This window comes from Triticum aestivum, chromosome 3D (genome assembly GCF_018294505.1).
Source record: "Triticum aestivum cultivar Chinese Spring chromosome 3D, IWGSC CS RefSeq v2.1, whole genome shotgun sequence".
Lineage (NCBI taxonomy): Eukaryota > Viridiplantae > Streptophyta > Magnoliopsida > Poales > Poaceae > Triticum > Triticum aestivum.
In genome coordinates this window covers 61,695,332-61,715,795 of record NC_057802.1, presented here as the reverse complement: position 1 = coordinate 61,715,795, position 20,464 = coordinate 61,695,332, and the positions used below count along the sequence as shown (strand labels likewise).

The 20,464-nt window shown below is 47.9% G+C and overlaps 2 protein-coding genes across 3 annotated transcripts; one reads left to right on the top strand and one right to left on the bottom strand.

Annotated features, from left to right (window-relative positions):
• Nucleotides 1-3,599: 3,599 nt before the first annotated feature.
• On the top strand, nt 3,600-11,447 carry LOC123077418 (protein ALWAYS EARLY 3). 2 transcript variants are annotated; one of them, XM_044499694.1, is made up of 16 exons: nt 3,600-3,858; nt 5,030-5,173; nt 5,323-5,427; nt 5,518-5,580; nt 5,852-5,929; nt 6,482-6,659; nt 6,745-7,116; nt 7,540-7,623; nt 7,719-7,867; nt 8,345-8,620; nt 8,707-8,888; nt 8,972-9,254; nt 9,829-10,014; nt 10,335-10,559; nt 10,655-10,792; nt 10,885-11,447. In XM_044499694.1, the coding sequence occupies exons 2-16, from the start codon at nt 5,066-5,068 to the stop codon at nt 11,074-11,076; spliced, it is 2,619 nt and encodes an 872-aa protein (XP_044355629.1). In that variant the 5' UTR covers nt 3,600-3,858; nt 5,030-5,065; the 3' UTR covers nt 11,077-11,447. The 2 variants fall into 2 exon arrangements, with proteins under 2 accessions (XP_044355629.1, XP_044355630.1); XM_044499695.1 differs by having other exon boundaries at nt 3,601-3,854.
• Nucleotides 11,448-11,571: 124 nt separating this feature from the next.
• Nucleotides 11,572-15,461, bottom strand: LOC123077419 (uncharacterized). Its single transcript, XM_044499696.1, has 3 exons — nt 15,009-15,461; nt 13,273-13,464; nt 11,572-13,036 (listed from the first exon to the last, which is right to left on the bottom strand). Exons 1-3 carry the CDS (start codon nt 15,339-15,341, stop codon nt 11,798-11,800), a joined length of 1,764 nt encoding a protein of 587 aa, XP_044355631.1. The 5' UTR covers nt 15,342-15,461; the 3' UTR covers nt 11,572-11,797.
• Nucleotides 15,462-20,464: the final 5,003 nt, after the last annotated feature.

Here is a 20,464-nt window from a genome sequence, read left to right as displayed (position 1 = left end):
CATGCACCCGCCAAGCCACACGCAACACGATCGACCATCTCGCCCACTCGCCTCCTCTTCCTCCCTGGTCATCCTCCATCGCAGGGACCCCTAGCCCAAATGCAAAAATAGAGGAGCAAGATGGCCTCTTCCCAATGCATGAGATGGTGAACAAAATATCACTGGGAGGAACCGAGACCCAAGCCATGGAATAAGAAAGGAGATCATGCAAATGTCTCAAGCCATCCTGGTTGGATCGGATCTCCAGGGGAGTAGTGAGAGAACAAAGCAGGATAGATGCTAGAGAGATGTAGCTAAGAGCCGAACAATTAGCATGAACCCAAATAGAGAAAAAGGAAAGGGGGTCAAAGGGAGAAGAAGGAAAAGAACGCGAAACCATACCTCGGATCCACTAACTCGCCGCTTCCGAAAATGATACCACCGCAATGTTGGTCAGCTTGTAGAGAAGATGGATATGGATCCAAGATTCAACAACAACGCCAGCCTAAGCACGACGCAGGGCCTCAGATCTTCTTCCTTGCAGTCCTACCAAATCCTTCAACCCAACCACCATGGACGAGATGAGTGGAGGAATGAAGAAGGAAATGTGATGTTGTTTATTATATAGACAGGTAAACACTTAACAACCACTACAGACGCAGATACATGAGGAGTATAGACATAGTGGATCAGGGAATCGAGCCCCTTTCACCCTCGATCCTCGTGTGGTCGATGAAGCCAACAAGGAAGAGAGGAAGAGGAGTCGGTTGTTGAAACGAGGAAGGAAAGCTCATAGGCAAGGGATGAGAAATGAGGAATGACTCCCCCGTGTTGGTGAAGTTTTAGGACGTGTTTGAATCACAACTTATTGCCCTAATGACATGATAAGTTTATAGTTTTTACATAGCCTCTTGAATTGTAGGGTGCATTTGGTCTATATTCACGTATTACTTTTCCACACACATTGGGTGGGTATTGCTTGTTACATACTCCCTCCGTCCGGAAATACTTGTTCGAGAATCTGGACGGAGGGAGTAGGTTATTGTCGTAACATGTCATATTTTATTAGGCCAATTCCTCGATTTGTCGTATAGCCTCACATTTTCAAACCACATAACAACTTTGGTAACGGAATTGTTTCTAGAACATTGTATGGCTTCCCGCGGTTCAGCGATAGAAAGCATGGGAAAGCTCTGCTTGGCCATGAACCAAACATGCCCTCAAAATTCCGTGGTAACATAATAACCATCTAGCACAGGGGCATCATTGCAAAAAAAGTACACAAATCGCCCTATGCTTGCTCCCCGCAAAACCTTCAAAGCTGAGACGATGGCCCAATAAGGCTTGCGTTGCACATTGTCCTGAAACTAAAATAACACTTCCATTCCCGCCCTTAATTTTCAAACGGGCAAACTTAAATTTACCCCCTAGAACCCTACCCACCTCGCATATCCACCCTCCTCGCCGGCTGGCGAAGCCAACAGTGAAGAGAGGAAGAGGAGTCGGGAGAGGAAATGAGAAAGGAAAGCTTAGAGGCAACGGAGGAGAGAGAACGAGAAAATAGGAATCCCCCCGTGTTGGTGCAGTTTTAGGACTTGTTTGAATAACAACTTAGTGCCCTAATAAAATAAAGTGTGTAGTTTGTACATAGCCTCCTGAATGGTAGGACACATTTGTTATGTAGTCATGTTTTACCTTGCCACACACATTCAGGTGGGTATTGTTTGTTTCATAGGTTTTTGTCGTAAGGTGTCACACTTTAGTAGGCTAATTCCTCGCTTCGTTGTGTAGCCTCATGTTTTGAAACCACGTAACGGCTCTGGTAACGGAATTGTTCCCGGAACGTTGTATGGCCTCCCGCGGTTTAGCAGTAGAAAGCACGGGAAAGCTCTACTAGACCATGAACCCAACAAGCCCTCAAAATTCCCTAGTGACATAATAACCATTTAACACGGGGGCATCATTGCAAAAAAAAGTACACAAATCGCCCTATGCTTGCTCCCCACCAAACCTTCAAAGCCGAGACGACGACCCAATAAGGCCCGTGTTGCACATTATTCCTGAGACTAAAACGATACTTCCATCCTCGCCCCTAATTTTCAAATAGGTAGACTAACATTTACCCCTGGAACCCTATCCACCTCGCATATCCATCCTCCTCGCCGGCCGACGAAGCCAACAATGAAGAAAGGAAGAGGAGTCGGCTGAGGAAACAAGAAAGGAAAGCTTAGAGGCAACATATAAGAGAGAACGAGAAAAGAGGAATGACCCCCTTGTTGGTGAAGTTTTAGGACGTGTTTGAATAACACCTTATTGCCCTAATAAAATAAAGTTTGTAGTTTCTACATAGCCTCCTGAATTGTAGGGCACATTTGTTCTGTAGTCATGTTTTACTTTGCCACACACATTCAGGTGGGTATTGTTTGTTTCATATGCTTTTGTCGTGTCACACTTTAGTAGGCCAAATTCCCCACTTTGTTGTGTAGCCTCATATTTTCAAACCACATAACAGCTTTGGTAACGGAATTATTCCCGAGACGTTGTATGGCCTCCCGCGGTTTAGCGGTAGAAAGCGCGGGAAAGCTTTGCTCGGTCATGAACCAAACATGCCCTCAAATTTCCCAAATAACATAATAACCATCTAGCATGGGGGCATCATTGCAAAAAAAGTACACAAATTGCCCTATGTTTGCTCCCCACCAAACCTTCAAAGCCGAGACGACCCCAACAAGGCCCGTGCTGCACAGTGTTCCTGAAACTAAAACAACACTTCCATCCTCGCTCCTGATTTTCAAACGGGCAAACTTACGTTTACCCCTTGGGACCCTACCCACCTCGCATATCCACCCTCCTCGCCGGCCGGTGAAGCCAACAGTGAAGAGAGTAAGAGGGGTCGATTGAGGAAACGAGAAAGGAAAGCTTAGAGGCAAGGGAGGAGAGAGAATGAGAAAAGAGGAATGACCCCCCCCTTTGTTGGTGAAGTCTTAGGGCGTGTTTGAATCACAACTTAGGGCCCTAATAAAACAAAGTATGTAGTTTCTATATAGCATCCTGAATTGTAGGGCGCATTTGTTCCGTAGTCATGTTCTACTTTGCCACACATATTAGGGTTGGCATTCTTTATTTCATAGGTTTTTGTTGTAATGCGTCACATTTTATTAGTCCAGTTCCTCACTTTGTCGTGTAGCCTCATATTTTCAAACCACATAACAGCTTCGGTAACAGAATTGTTCCCGTTGTACGGCTTCCCGCGGCTTAGCGCTAGATAGCGCGGGAAAGCCCTGCTCGCCCATGAACCGAACATGCCCTCAAAATTCCCAAGCTACACAATAACCATCTAGCACGGGGGCATCGCCGCAAAAAAACACACACACAATCGCCAATGTGCTTTGCTTTCTCCCCACCAAACAAACACCACCGAAGCCGAAACGGCGGCCCAGCAAGGCCCACGCCGCACCCGAAACTGAAACAGCAAGACTTCCGTCCCAGACCCTAATTTTCAAACGGGCAAACTTGCGTTTACCCCCCCGGATCCCCGCCCACCTCGCACATCCGCCCTCCCACCGGCCCCTCCCTTCCCTGCTCGGCTCCTCCTCCTCTACTTGTATCCTGCGCCCGCCAAGCCAAGCCTTCCCGCAGGCAAACACAACCGACCACCTCGCCCACTCGCCGCCTCCTCCTCCACCCTCGCCCCCGATCAGCCTCCGCCTCGGGGGACCCCCGGGAACCCTAGCGGCGGCGCGGGTCCTCCTCCCGGCAGACGCGGCGAAGGCGGGGAGCTCCGTCCAAGGCGTCGGCCGTCGTCCCCGCGCGCGGTGCAGGGGCGCCGAGCTGCGCTGAGGCGCTGCCCGGGCCCGATTCCCCCCAGATCCGAGGCAGGTGAGCTTCGTCCGCGGATTGGCCGGTGGAATTTCATGGGGTGTCCGCGTAATCTCTGGCGAGATGGGTTTCCCGCCGGCGGCCGAGGCCTCCCCGGCTGGGATTTCCGCGGTGGGTTTTGGGGCGACTCTGTGGGCAATTTGCGCTGTTTTCGCTGCTCGCTTCGTCATCTCCTTGCGTGTTTTCGCTCCATCCAACGCGGATTTCTCCCCTCTCTCTCTCTCTCTCGCTCGCTCGCTCCGCGGTTCGGTCGCGTCTGGGAGGTTTGTGGGGGCGTTTCTGGGCTGCTCTCGGAGAAGATGCGATGGGGAATTTTGCGGCCCCGTGGCTTGCACGTTTTAGATGGTCTCTTCTCCATGAGCAGATGCGTTCTTCGGCCGCTTGGATTTTCTAGAACCAGTTCCCGTCGAAGATTTGCTTGCGAGGCTTGCCTGCGCGCTTGGAACTCTGAGATTTATGGGTCTAAGTCGTTTCGTTTGTTGAGGTTCTGAGGGGATTTCATCCGTGATTTTTGTGCGTCCCGATCTCTGATGAGATGTTCCCTCGGTTGCGTTTCTGCTATCTGCTGTTACGACTTTGGCTTGGATTTTTGTCGCATGTCTCCCCTTGCCTCTCCGATTAGTATCTGCTAATTTATTTATTTTCGCAATTCTCTTCTTCGTTTCCAGTCATGGATTAATTCTGCTATCGACTTGCGGATCTTATCTAACTCGCTCTTTCTTACATTGCTTTGGACAGCCAAGGGTTTTGGCTATAGGCCATCAAAATTCATCTTTTTTTTTACAGTTCGTCAGACAATTCAGTTCTGGCGGATTTGGATGCGTGAGTGGTTTGATCTTCTCTGAGTTTTGGGTCTTTTGTCGCTTTAGAATTTGCACAGCCGGGTAGATTCCATGAACATTTGTGTAAATTTGGGTAGTAACATGGCTAGGAGATTCAAAGTCTCTGTGATTGCCTGATTAAAGCTTGTGAAGTGTGGATTTTCTAAATGAAATCCTCTTCAGCTTCGGTTCTTAAGTAGGTCTGGGTTGAACTCTTCATTATGGTTTCCTTCCCTGAAGCTGATAACCTCGTTGCCCAAATCTGACTAGTGATTACTGTGTAACTGCATAGGTATTAAGTATATGCATTATAGACTACTGCATACTGAGGTTGCTTTTCTGGCTTGCAGCAATATTGGGCGGGTCTCAATTCAAGGACGATTTCAATGGGTCCAGCAAAAGGTTCTGGGACAATCCACAAGATCACAATAAAAAGACACGAGGATCGACAGCATCATGAGGATCCAACTAGTTCAAGCAATGTGAAACTTAAAGTAAGACATAGCAGGACTTGATGATAGATTCATTTACGATGACTGGTAGTTGTAGCACGAGTACACCACATTTCCCCATTCTTAAGATACCACTTCACTCTAAAATAATATGTTATTCACCTGTTATTTCTCTTGCACCCAAATGTTAGATTTCTCAGAAGAGGAAGAGGTCAGACTTAGATCTCCACTGGAGCAAGGATGAGCTGATGCACTTTTATGAAGCCTACCGGCGGCATGGAAAGAATTGGAAAAAAGTTTGGATCTCATATTTCCATCTCTCTGATTTTCTTCTCCCCTAGTACCTTCTGAGGCATAACAGAAAACTGTTTGTTGAGTCTTTTCAGATCAGTGCAGTAGTTGGCAGCAAATCGGCAGACACTGTAGAAGCTCTTTACTATGTGCATCGGGTGAGTATTTGTTCTAATGTATTAATGTCCTAGTTGCAGAGACTATTATCATGCATCTTCTACAGTTTCTTGGTTCAGCAAACCAAGACGATAATTTGCTTACAGAGAACAGGGCATTATTAAATATCTGGAGGTTATTGAAATTTTGGTTGTAGTATATATTTCAGCCTGCAGTGATGTTTTGCACTATGATCATTGTTTAAATTTGCATGATTTAATTTGATCAATTAACCTTAATAAAATAGTTACAGACTGACGTTTCTTGTTGTAGACTTTCTTATCTCTTCCGGAGCGTGAAGGTACTGCCAGGGGATTTATTGCATTGGCTGCTGGTCATGACAATGCTTTGGTAAGATTTTGATGTTTTAGTTGTGTTGGATATTTGAACTGCTGTTTACTTATGTATCTGGTTATGTGAAATCCCTGTACTTTATTTCTCTTTTTGGTTGGTTCCATAACATGTGAATGTTTGTACCATATAATTATTCTGGTTCTTCATAGTTCAGTTCTAGTGTTGCCTGTAAGTCCGATATGATACTGTAAGGAGGGCTCTACAATATCTATTTAACTAAAAATGAAATGTACAGTCAACTAAGTGCAAAAGGTGGCGACTGTAAGACAAGTTTTAAAGTGATGATGATTATTACTAACCTTGAGTGCTAATCTTAACTTCTGGAGTGACTTTTGACATTGCATCCATTGAACCGCGCTTTGCACTTAGTAGGCTCTGAAGTATGATTTTCTACAAATGGATGATTATCCATCAAACATGTGGTTAGCGAAGGAAATACAGCACAGAAAATAAGTGTTAAAGCGAGGCGAATGATAGAACTTTATAAGGAATTCGACCTACTTCTGAATTTGACTAGCATAAAACTTAATAAAACTCTCCCACTGGCAGGAATCTCCAAGTCATAGAGAAACTGATCAGATGGTTAGATCATCTGGGAAGGGACGGAGACGTGGAGAAGCTGCATGGCAAAAAGAGAATGCAGCACCTAACCCTCACAACGCCTTCACAAATCAGGAAATGAGAATTGCTGGCTTTACATCTTCTTTCAAGAAAAGATACCATGGAGGCAAGTATTGCAAGGCAAATATGCCATGTCCTTTTGTTTCCCCTTAAACGTAGTTTTGATAGTTTCATGTTCTTTTTATTTTCAGAACTTGTCAGGTACATCAGTAGACATCCTGTTCGGAAACGTACTCCTCGTGTACCAGTTTTACTTCCTTTGGGCATCAATGCTACAAACAAGGCTAATGAGGAGATAAATAATGATGGAAGCTCTCCTGATGGAAGTTCAGGAATCACTGAAGCAAAGGTTGTTCAGGGCCAGACTTTCTTGGAAATCAAAGGAACTGAAGATACTGAGATATCTCAGTCCCAGCAACATTTAAATTTGAAGAAGAGAAGAATTCAGCAAAGCATGGACGAAGGCCAGACCAGCAAAGTTGAGCCTGGTACCACGATGGTGGCTGAAAAAGAAGGGCATAACTTATCTGATTATGAGAGACTTAGTCGGTTATTTTCTCCAGGTATTCTTTGAAACAAATTGTTGCTCTGCCTTGTCATTGGCAACAAACAGAGAGCTTCTTTCTGGAATTAGCAATCATGTGTCATGTGAGTCGTGAATACTATGATATGATACATTTCTGAAATGATGCATAAAATGGTCTGACTTATGTGTACTTATTTGGAGATGGAGACTCAAAACTGCCAGTTCAGATGCATAGAAACCAAACAAAATAGTATGGCAACCACTCTAGCTTATTGTCCGAACCAAAGAGCCATGGGCTGGCCATGGAAACACAGTCTAAATGGGCAACAACTTAATTTTGCTGCTGCCTAATTGCTTTTCAGCATAGCTTCCTGGTCACATGCGATTAACCCTCATTAGCAATGCTTAGTACTACTAATAATTATCAGCAGTGTAACATTCTGACTACTGTTTTTTTCAGAGGAGATGATGGTCTTAGACGTGTTGGAGAGTCTGGTGACTGTGCCCAATGAAACGTCACAGGCCAAGATTAATAGTCCTTCAGGTTCGCCAAATTTCTCCCAATTCATCTTTCCAACTACATTATCTCAGGAATGTTGTTAATGGCCTATCCTTCCCCTTTTCCATCTAATGATCCAGGTACATGTGGAAAGAGAATTTCTGCATCATCTAACACACAGGAGGAAGGGCTTTCTCCTGTCTATCAATCTAAACAAACGAAGCAAGATAGTGATTCCAGTGCTTCAGCGGAAAGGAAAAAAAGGAGAAAGAAGTTACCAGATGAAGAGGTAAGATATTGTGAATATTTAACTATGTTGTATGCATGCTGTGAATCCAAATTTTAGAAGGTCCCTTTCTGACTCATACAGAAGTAACAAAACATAGAATTAAGTCAATTCATTGATTTTCCTAATTTGAGCTAGCTGTCTTCTGTGGCAGCTTCTAGCAGTTGTACTTGTCTTCATGCTGTCGGCATTTACAGTTTGAAAGATGTTTTGATTCTTCAATTAGATGCTTACCATTCTTGTATTTCAACTTTATTATGCAATTGATCAATACATTCATAAAATTTTATGCTTGTTATTCATGGGATGTCATCCCTTATGGGTTTCCAATTGGGCGTCCATTTGTTATCAATTTTCCCACTATTTCCTTGTGGTTATTCCTTTGAAGTGGACCTTAAACAACCGTAAACATATATGTGTTCTTTTCACTATCACCCCAGTTAGTCTAATGGCAGTTCCATTTTGTCACTCTTCCCACAGGTGCTGGCTGAAGAACAAATCAGTTCTGGTAATACTTCAGTTATACCACAAGCATGTCAGCTTGATACCACGGAGCAGCCCTCCTTGAATTCTGACTTTGAGAAAGAAGCAATAGATATACCTGAATCAACTGCAAATATTTGTGCTGAAGTATCCCCTGATGCACCGATGGAAATTGACCCTCAAATAAGTATGTCAAGGAAGAGCAAAAGAAAATCCAAAGTACAATGCAAAAGAAACTATGTGTTTTGCAATGAAGGTGCCGATAATTTACAGGTACATTTTTAATTTATCATTCCTGCAGATTTATATATTATTATGTGAGACATGTCTCCTAACTCGCAAGTGTTCATTATTTTCAGGCAAAGAAATTGCTGCATTGCTTGTCATCTGAATCACTTCGTAGATGGTGTACATACGAGTGGTTCTACAGCGCAGTTGATTATCCATGGTTTATGAATAATGAATTTGTGAACTACTTAAATTTTGCAAAATTGAGCCATCTTTCAAGGCTCACTCGATCTGAGTGGAGCACAATCCGAAGGTATTAACTTGCAAACCCTGGAAGTTGTAGCATTGTTTCTTTGTCTGTTTTCATATATGTTGAAAGATTTTTTTTATCTGCAGTTCTCTCGGCAAGCCCCGTCGCTTTTCCAATCATTTCCTGGCAGTAGAAAAGGAAAAACTTGAGGATTATCGACAAAACGTTAGGAAATACTATGCCGAACTAAGTGATGGTTTGCGGGATTCTCTACCAACAGACCTAGCTCGGCCTTTTTCAGTTGGCCAGCATGTCATTGTTCGTCACCCGAGTACCAGAGAACTTGCTGATGGTAAAGTGGTAATCATGGAGCGGGATTGTTACAAGGTCCAGTTTGATAGCCCTGATCTAGGTGTTGATATAATTAAGGTATGTATTTGTTATTTTTATTTTCTTCAACAATTATCATTATACTTGTTACATTTTGTAGGCAATTAGACATTTAGAAATTAAGTATGCCGTCTATCTATGTGGCAGAAGAGGTCAGCTATTAGTTTTGCACTGTAGAAAGGAAGAATAAGCTTTCCTAGTCTATAAACATGATTACCCTTCCAATGTGGGCTGAAGCTTTTGGTCCTTGACATACAAGGACTATGACCATGTTAAGCCTAGTCTGTAAACATGATTAGCCTTCCATTGAAAAGTACTAATTTGGCGACAGCCTTCAGTAGATGTGGTTTTCCTAGTCTGTAAACATGATTAGCCTTCCATTGAAAAGTACTAATTTGGCGACAGCCTTCAGTAGATGTGGTTTTAATACATACCAATTACTTTTTTGTAATTTGGCATGCAACCATTTGTGCACTTTTGCTATGTATTCCTATTAGTTATATTCCTATCATGAGAAGCACATGTACTTCCTTGATGTTGTCATTCAAGAATCTCAAGGTGAATGATATATTTTTATACCCAGAAATGCATAACTGAACTTATTCTTTTCCAGGACACTGATTGTATGCCTGTAAACTGGTTGGATAATCTGCCTGACGATCTCAAGAAGAGGAGCTCCCTCTCAAATAATGCACACCGCAAACCGGATTTTGAGCACATTCCGGAGCTTACTTCAAAGGAGAGCTGGGGTAATATCATGAATGACATTTCCGTACCTGAGTCGTCCAGTAGTCGACAGGTAACATCAGATGAACAGCATAAGGTTTTATTCTGTCCAAATTTATATTTTCTAAGGAGCGTAGTTATTAGTCAAAGTTGAATATGCAGTGCTTATATGTAAGTTAAAGCTAATATATACTCCTTCCGTCCTGAATTACTTGTCTTAGATTTGTCTAGATATATCTAGATAAATCCAAGACAAGCAATTTGGGAAGGGGGTAATATTTATGATCATGGACATCAAATACTGCTTGGTCCTCAAACTGTTCTATAAAATCCAATTACTTGTGATTGTAGTAGTACTTCAGGGCTAGTTCTGATTAATCTATTTATCGACAGGCTTCATCTTCTGTGGGCGGTGAACTGCTACCCAGCAAGAGTACCACCATTTGTAGATCTACACTGCCACCATTCCACCCACTTCAGTCCGCCGCCGACAGTTTACAATCAAGGGGTCGCTCAAACAACAACAGTGGTCAGAGTGATGAACTGGATTCTCATGTTACTGCATTTGTCCAGAAATCGCTTAAACAAGCCAAACAGATGGTTGGTGAAGTCATGCAGGTAAGTTCAAGTCCTTCTGGCAACTCTCACCTTCTGTGCAGCCACGGTATCATTGTATTTTTCAACTCAATATGTCGTTGATTTCTGTTGCTTAGGCAAGCTATGGAAATGGTAATGAATCTGGGGAAGAAGCAACACCATGTATAAGCCTGGAATCTGAGTCTACTCTTGATGATGCCCAGCTTCCATCCACCCTGATAGAGAACTGTGTTGCTACAGTTATTGCAATCAAGGTAAAATGTCCACAGATCCCATCTTCTACCATATGATCTATGGTTACTATAGTTTATATCTCGCTTCATCGTCCTTGTCCAATTACGCGCAGGACCTGAGCGAGCATCGGCACCCGCCTGCCAAGATAGCAGGTGTGCTGGAGCGTGCTTTTTTGATGCTGCGCCCAAGCTGTCCAGAGAACCTCGCGATCTACAGCGAGATAGAGAGCTACATCGCTGTTGTCAAGAGCCAGATACTAGCCCTTGTGCCAACAACATCTGGCAATGCAGCTCTGGCAATGTAGTCCCAGCCGCGGGAGGGGATACCCAGGGTCCCTCCGGCGCGGCCCTTGGGTTCAAAAGGCCCTCGGTGATCCTGGGTGATTCTACCAAGACTTGTGACGGCAAATCAGGGCATCTGGAGTAAGCTCAACTCTCTGCCCTGCAGACATTAGCTTAGAAATGCAGCGTTTTGACTAGAAAACGTAGCATAGATGTGTTGCTGGACCAATTGTCCAGCTCGCTTGTAATCTCTGTGTATAGAATAAACCCTTCAGGTTAGGTCTGCTTGGCTTGCAGACCTGAACAGTTCATTACTCACAGGAACAATAAGAGATACCTGTATTCCCTGTTTTTTTTTTACCTCAATACAAAATCGGACGGCTGAATTTTGTTATAACGGTTTTGCTAAATCCTAGTCCGCTGTCTCGACTGAGAATTTGTTGCACTAATGCATCTCAGTGTATGTGTACTGAAATTACATAAGAAAACTCAAGGACTCACTGTGCCTACCCAAACACTCAAGAAACTCGGTGTATATTTTACAATCTCTGTCTGCCTAATTCACTGTATATATAGAAACATATTCTGTATTCCCTGTGCCTATTACACTCACTACTATCCAAAAATCCTGCAACTGGTAACAGTAATGCTGTCATTCATGTTTCTATTCATCTGTGCTGTATATGAATGTACATTGATCATGTTAGCGCGGCAGCGCAGTCAGGCAGCAAGCACACCCGCCTGTCATCTCCCTCCATCTTGCTGCTGCTGCAGCACGGTGAAGTGGAACTCAATCTGCAGCCGCCGGTGGGGCGCGCCGGCGTCGGCGCACCCGCTCTGCTCGATGTGCAGCTCCTCCCTCAGCGGGATGGCGGCCAGGAACCTCTTGATGAACTCCCCGCAGCACTCCTTGCCGGTGGCGACCACCACCTCCTCCTCCGGCCCCGACGACGGTGACGAGTCCGGCGACGGCAGGGCGCGCATCTCCGACGTGGCGTCGAACCTGAGCATGTAGGCCTTGTCGCAGCCCTCGAAGAGCCTCTCGCCGAGCGTGTCGACGACGTGGTAGCAGTCGCTCTCGGCCTTGAGCACGAAGAAGTGGTCGTTCCAGCTGACGATGTACACGTCGGCCTCGCCCGGGGCGCGCTCGCCGGCGCTGATCTCGCGCCAGATGTCGTCGAACGACATGGCGCCCGACAGCGACGCGAAGCTCTCCGGCTGGAAGAAGCCGACGAAGGCCCTGTCGTGCTCCACGGCGATGGGCCGCGTCCGCGCCGCCAGCACCGTCTCCAGGTCGAAGTGCCGGTTGGGGAACTGCGCCATGTGCGCCTCGTCGTCGCAGAGCCGCCTCCACTCGGACGAGCCGTCCCGGATGAGCGCGTCCAGCTCCGCCCGGGTCGGCATCAGCGGGTGGTTGGCGTGGAGCGCCGCCGCCAGCACGGCCACCAGCGCCGTGCACGCGCTCTCGCCGCCGGCGCTGTCGTCGCGCTGGTCGATGGACGCGAAGAAGACCGGCGTCCGGAGCCTCGTCTCCGAGTCCCTGCTCGTGAACTCGCGCGTCTCCCAGACATCATCGTCTCCCATGCATTTGATGGGCATTTCCTGGGAGAGCGACTCCCGGCTCCGCCGCCGCCACGGCAGGAACCGGCGCTTGGACGTGGACCCGGGCTCCGGGCTGGCGCCGCCGCTGGTGCTGGTGCTGGCGCTGCTCAGGCTGACGGTGCTGCTGCTGCTGCTCATGCCGCCGCCACTGCTGACGCTGCTGGTGTCCGAGTTGCGCTTGTTCCGGTACACCGCCACCCTGCCCTGCTTCTCGGCGAGGTCGAGCAGCTGCTTCAGGTCAAGAACCTCGTGGTACGTCGAGCCCCTGTGGATCTCCCTCATCGTCGGGACCGGCGTGGGGTTCGCCCTCGGCTTCTCCCTGAACGAGACGCTCCTCTCCACCTCCGCCGGCGTGCTCAGGTCCACCAGCTCCACGTTCACCTGTCGTTCGATACAAGTCAGAAATCATAGCTCCATTGACGTACATATACAAGCCAGAACACACGGGAGCACAGTAGGATTGGGACTCCTACCCAAGATCGGAACCATGAACCAGCATGACAAATACTGAAACCTAAACTAATACAAACTCGTAAATAATTGGCCGGCAATTGGAGAGGATGTGTGTGCGATGTAATCAAAGGAGAGAGAGAGGATGTATATGTTTGGTTGCTTACATAGAGCATGGCATCGCTTGCCCACCCGTCCTTCCTGACCCTGATGGGGACAACCACCAGCTGCTGCAGAGGAGCCCCAACTTTCTGCTGCTGCAGCTGCATCTCCCAGCAGCACTCCTCCAGGCTGATCATGGCTGTCCCGATCTCGTCCAGCCTCACCAGGTCCTTGCCCCTCCCTTGTTCTTGGAATCCCTGCACCACAACACCAAGCTATTCTACTTAGAGATTTGCCAGCTCCCATGACCAAAAGCCCACGCATACACAAAGAGAATAATACGGCCCCTAAAGAAAGCAGAGATGCCTTGATTCTGTGCCCTTGATTCCGCCGTAAGTTTCATGATTGATGGATTGATTATCCTCAAATGGCTGGCAAAAGGTTGATCATCCCTCAAGGAACAACAATTCCCTGCCCAAGTTATTACTACTTGCACTCCTCAAGCTTCCTCTGCGTTTTTTGCTTTAAAATGAAGTTTCCAACTTTGTGATGATCCTAGAATATGCTTTTGGTTTCCTAATTTGGTGTTTTTGTTGTGTTCCATTGGAGCTGAAAGTCCCAACATTTTCACTTCAAGAACATGTCCTTGTAATATAGTACAGTTAATGGAGATTGCCTAATTACTGTTATAACCTTTTTTGTGATGCACAAGTTTAGCCAACAACCGATTAACCGGAACGGAACAAAAAGGTGACACCACATTGAAACCAACCAACCATCCAGGCACGCACACATCAACGCCGAAAGATACACAACACAACGCAGCACCCAACCATCAACCAAATGCATCTTTAACGTACACGAAAGCGATTTCCGGTAAGTACTGTTAAAACATAACACTCAAGCATAAATGTCATGACTCAACATCTCATGTCATAGATCATGCTATGCTACCTAAACACAAAAGCCTAACCAAAAGTCAAACATAATTGCCTGGCCAATAGGAGCGCCCGACGTACGTGGCCCCGTCCCACCCGGTGCTTCGTTTCGTTTCACAGTTTCAAACCTCGTGGTGGCATTATTATCATGCCTTTTTTGACGAAATCGCTCGCCCGACAGGGAAGTAAAAAAGAAGAGAGGAGAACGCTTCCTGTTCAGCCCAGCACTACTACTCTACTAGATTATGATGTGGATTTTTGGAGCCATGCGTGTGGTTAACGCAGCCATTGACTTCTCTCCCACAAATGCTGAATTTCCTGACCGCTACGTACTTGGCAAAAAGGTTTGTATTGACCCTGAGGCGTTGTAAACTACGGTCGTCGTCACAGAGGCTTGCGGTTCACAAGAAATGCTGTCCGCGCATTAGGCTTGCCCCGTCGTAATGGTAATACATCATCAACGCTATCATTGAGGAAAAATAATGCGTGTAATTTTTAGGATTGCAAGATTTGGACACATTGGTAAAGCGTGCTTGTTTATGACAGAGCATAAAGTAAAGTTAATTAGACCACACCTTAAACAAACCATGTTCGTTTGTTTGTTTGTCTGCTGTTGATAACAGAGTTATAGTAATTATCGTAGTGGTAAATCTGTCGCAGAGGTAGAAATCGTCAATCCTGTGTTGTTTGTAGAATCGGAGGAAATCGTGTGTTGGTATGAGAAATGTGCAGGAAAAAGTGCGGCTTTGGAAAGGAAACGGAGAGATTGTAGTATTAGAGGACTGTTAAACTAAGCTAGGCGATTGATCTGATGGAGTAAAAATCAAGGAGGAAACGGAGTGGCAGCGGCGGGGAGCACTCACGTATAGGACGGAGAAGAAGACGCCGCGCTCCGGCCGGCCGGCGCCGCCCCCGCCGCGCGGGCTGGCGCCGGGCTCGACGTCGACGCGGAAGCGGTTGGCGTCGGCGGCGGCGTCCCAGCGGACGGCGCCGTCGCCGCCGACGGGCTCGACGGCGGTGACCCCGCGGCCGCCGCGCCGGCCCGTGAGCATCTGCGAGAGCGCCCCGCCGGCGCCGGGCCACTTGACCTTGACGGCGGCCACGGCGGGGGCCGACCACGCGGCCGGCAGGCCCTCGAGCTTGGTCGGGCCGACCCGCACGCCCCGCCGCCGCGCCGGCGACCGCCTGACCACCATGCCGCCGCCCTCCACCTCCCTCAAGCGTCGGTCGGCCGGCCGGACGCTTCTGTCTGTCTGTGCGCGTGCGAGCGAGCGAGCGTCGTACACGCTGTCGTTGGCTGGCGCCGCTCCGAGCCGTTGGCCTCGGTGGGGGTTGGCTTTTATTAGCCAGCCCAGCCGCAGGCGATCCCGCCGTGCGCTGGGCGCGCACGTGGGGCCGGGGTGGCAGCCGGGGAGATTGGACGTGGACGGGCCGTGGGGCCGGACTGCGCACTGCGACCAACCGCTCGCCATGGGCGCCGAACTCCTCCTCTACTACTCATCACGCGCCAAACCGAGCCGGGTCGGTCGAGCCCGGCCCGACGCGGGAAGCCGCACATCGGCACATGCACGTTTTTTCCTCGACAAAAACGATTTTTTTAGATTTTGCTCTCCCCATGATTGGTGATTTCTTTTCGAGGCTTTTCCGATCATTGATGCTGTTGGTGGGAGTGTTTGCTTGGATTTGCTCCTGCCTTGCGGATCGCGCGCGATACGATTGATTCTCGATCCCGCGCCGCATCATCATGCTGAATTATTGTGCGCAATGCGTGCTTTGGTGGGAGAATGGTGGTGGTTACAGTGCTTCTCTGCTGATCGCTTGCGATTATATGGTGCAAGTACATGGTACACTTAAGAAACCTAAGTGGTATTTGTATTATTTATTATCAAAAATTCCAAATGTTGACCGATGGCTAATTTGGTAGTGCGCAGGTTATGTTTGCGTGGAATTATTGCCGCTGTGGTATCTACAGCTATTCCACGTGATCGTAATCATTTGCATAAAAAAACATGATTGTGATCCTGTTGTATATGATCACTGATGATTTGTTGTCAAGTTAAATTATTGTGCGTGCTTTGGTGGAAGAATGTTAGTTACAGGTAGCTCTGTAATCACTTGCGATTATATATGACTTAATAATGTTCCATGATATACTGCCGCTGTTTTTCTACTTCTGCCTAGGGCGTAATATTTTGACTGTCAAATTCAAATGTCGGCCAATAATTATTGACAAGGCGTGCTCTCTCCATTTAGGCAGTACATAGTGCGTGTTGGTTTTTCTGGAAAATATGAATGTAACCAAATCTGTTTATAGAGAAATTTACAATGCTTACAACACCGAATGTATCCCATAAGTAAATTCCTAAGGTATGTAACCATGATCTTTAGCTACTACGCGGCGCTTTGTCGTGTTTCATGAACCGGGCTGATTCTCGGGCACAAGACGACACGCCCGCAGGAAAGTCAATCTGCGGAACACATGGCCATTATCGCCCGTACACCAAACAATAATAATGAAATGAAAGTCAATTGGCTGAACATGGTTATAACAAACAGCCTGCTGCAGCACCGGCGCTCAGTCAGAGGAGGCACACAGGTAAGTGGATCCAGGATGCGGCCGGCCGGCCGGTGGGGCGGTGGGCACACAATCGATCGACCGTGTGCGCTGTAGGCGCATGTGTACAGCTAGCCGGAGCTGGGGCTGGGGCTGGTACCCGCGACCACCCCGCGAACGCGGAGCCGCTCGTTCCCACACGGGCCTAGCCAGAGCAAATACAGCGTCGGTTGGCTGGTCGGGGTCCCGGTGGTTGCCCGGCTCCATTCATCGCGCTACGCTCCGTCTATGCAGCTGGCTGGGTGCTCTGCTCCAGTCTATGGCCAGTCCTTCTGGCCGGGCTCCGATCCGACACCGCGTACGCGCATGTGACCGCGACCGCCTCGATCGTACTCACCTGCGTGTAACAGGCGGGTGAAATCGCCGGAGCCGGCCGTGCGCGTGATTGACGCACCACCGTTCCTACGTGCGTACGGCCAGTAACAGAAAGAAACCCGGGTTGATTATTGTACTCCTGGTAGTAGTAGTATTTTTCCGGTCTGACCGGACCAGACCTGGCTGGTTAGGTTAGGTTAGCAGGCCACCGGGGCTGCCATGACACGGTCAGCTCTGTGGTCAGATCGGAGCCGTGGCACGGACGGCGTACGTTTCGCCAGTAAGACTATGCTGGTCAATTGGGTAGCCGCACGTCATGCGCGGAACGGAACTTGTCAAGACTACAGAGGTACTGTATTTTTTCTTTATGTAATACTAGTACTCAACGCGATTGACTGTGCAGGCCTTCATCGCCGTATTACATGGTACCTGCCCGTATCTTTTGGGCACACCTTCGTCCGTTTCGTACTGTCGCGTTCCAGGATGTTTGGCCAGTGGCCGGTGTCTTCTCGCTGCGCCGGCCAATAAAACAAACACGGCAGATTTAGAATAGCTAATGGACATGCATAACTTTCTTTCTTCTCTTAACACGGTACAAACGCAGTTGGTCGCATGCACATATTCACTCACCACTATGAACACACGCACCCACATCCAACCCCTATGAAAACTTTCGAGATATTGAGCCGGCACAACTTCTTGGGATTGACAAAGTCAAGTCATCATAGGTGCCTCATAGTCGACGAAAACGTCTTCTCCCACTGAACGAACATCCTCCCCGGAAAGGCTGAAACAAATCTCAGAAATGCGAGCACCAGTGTCCGGTCTGGGACTTGAACCATGGTGGGTTGATACCACCTTGCTACTCGCTGTAGCGTGGTCGAACCACCTTCTCTTTCCCCGTGGTTCACTCGAATGAACCGACATGTCTTAGTTGCAGCGCCGGCTCCAAAATATATGCACGGTACGAGGATCATGTCGCGCTGTTTGAGCAAGGGAGGCACGGTGGCTTGGTTTTTGGAAATTTTGAGCCGATCTTCTGGGGGAGATTATTGTGCTTTCCAAAGTGGGATTCCAAAAGATATCAAAATGCTAGGAGAGGGGAAAGGATTCCCCTCTTAGCCTGCAATAGTGCGTCCAGGGGTAGTGGGAGCCCAATGTCCTGGCTGGTCCAATCCTTTCGTGGTGGTCGGGCCGGTTTATCTTTGACATGTCCGTTTGGATCACGCTCCTTGCAGTTTACGCCTTTTGTGTGGCCGCACCATGTGTGCTGGCGGGTCTCGTGTGGAACTCGGTCTCTATGTGGAGCAGTTTTGGCATTCTCTCGCTGGCAACCTGGTTTTGTCGTGCTCATTCAGGTTTTAGGGTGAACCACTTTGCGTGTTGATGATGCGGCGTCATTCGATCCGGGACGAAAGGACAGGTGCGTTTTTTGGGGCTGAGATGAATGGCATTGTGTCGAGGTTGTTCCATACATGAGTGGGCAAGGCCTTGTTTCCTCTCACGATTGTGTCTTTCCCATGATTATAAGGGTTTATTGGAATAGGCTGTGGTGGTGGACGTTGACCTCGATGGATCAAGATGATCTTCGTGTTTCTTTCTTAGCTTGCTTGTGATTCGGTTGGCCCATGGGCTATTCTGTTTGCACCTTGTAACAACCGCCTATTTCAACTCTTAGGTTATTCAATATGCAAAGACCTTGTTAATCACTACACCAGTGATATGAAAAGCAAGCATTCGCCTCACTATTGCTTAATAATTAGTGAGAGATACGTTGGGCTCTTTTCAATTCTTCATCTAAAGGTGGGCAACTATCTCTTTTAACACTAGACTTCAGATCAACTTCCTACTTGTTTCCTTCTCGGTCTCCTCAACTAGCCGCCTGGGGTTTTATAACTTATGTGTTTCCTTGTTCTTGTCTTTGCAAGGCGTTGATTGTTGTAATCCTGGCTAGTTGATGGGCTCTCCTCATGTCTTCATTAAAAACAAGTATTTTGACAACATGGTCATTGAAACATGACCATCAACCAATACATCCTTGTATGAATAAACTATTTCATGGAATTTGACAACTGCATCACATGCTTTGTGATTTCTAATCAACACAAAAGACCGTTCCAATAACATTATTGAGTAAATAATCAATCCCATTTCAAAAGTCTGCCCCCTAATCCTAGACGATCGCCTTCATGATTGTACACATAAAGATATAGCAAAAATGGCCCCGAGCAATTTGCGAGCACAAGCCAGCAGAAAGTTGTGTTCTTCAACAGTGGTGCTTGCAAGGTGGTAGATGGTCGCACGACACATTTGTTGGAGGATACGTACTTGGCTAGGGATGCACCCATGGCCTTACAATACCCGTCTCTCTAAAGAGAAAACGAGCACGAGCTAGCTAGCTATACCTATAGCGGCCTAGCGTTTACTTGCATGGAAAACATGTACACGTGCGTGCGCACACAGTGCAGATCAAATGGACGGGTCACGTGTGACGTGAACGTATCCTCAAAAAAAAAAAAAAACGTGTGACGTGAACGTCTCTGAGATGCAAGTTAATCAGCAGATCACTTTGCGGACATTTCGCCTGTGGTGATCTCCACAAGGACGCCAAATGAACTCGCGTGGAGACCAGATCGGGGCCGTGGGTGCGAAGAAACAGGGCAGCCAGGATGCTTTCACTAGAAGCCATATGCACACGTGCAGTCTGCTTTGCAAGGAAGGAAGGTAACGACGAACGACGACGACGACGACACGGTCCGAATTCCTCAACGGTCACGCGCGCCGGTGCTTCGGACGCAAGCAAGTTACGGCGAGGCAGGCGGTTTCTTTCTTCCGACCGTGGATAAAAACGAAGGCTTCCGGCTAACATAGCCACGCACGGGATTACTTGTAGACTAGAAAGCTAGCTTGCCGTGGTTGACATGGTGACCACGACCGCGGCCACGAGGAGCTCGAGAAAGCGTGGCGGGTTTCCTGCACGCGGCAACAGCAGGTCAGGTCCGCGACGCCACGCCACGCCGGCGCGCGCGCTCGCGGACACACGGTTACGATCGATGCTTCGTCGCCACGCATCCACGCAGGGTCGTCATTACATAGGGCGGATCAGGGGGGCCAAACTTTTGAACAGGCGTCATGCATGTGGCGGCCGAGTCGGGCATGGCAATAACGTGCCGCAAGGAGCGCACGGTTCGGCTGGCGTCGTCTTGATCTGGATGGCTCGAGCGGTCGCACGTTTCGACCTGATGAACCCGCCGGTCGATGCCTTGTGGAGCAGAGGTTTGGCAGCGCGTGACGCACGCGCGCGTTCCGCTCGTTTTCTTTCTCTCTTCGGGGGGCCGTTGCCAAGTGTGTTTTTTAAGGGGGCGATTAGTGGCCCGCTGCCGGGAAAAT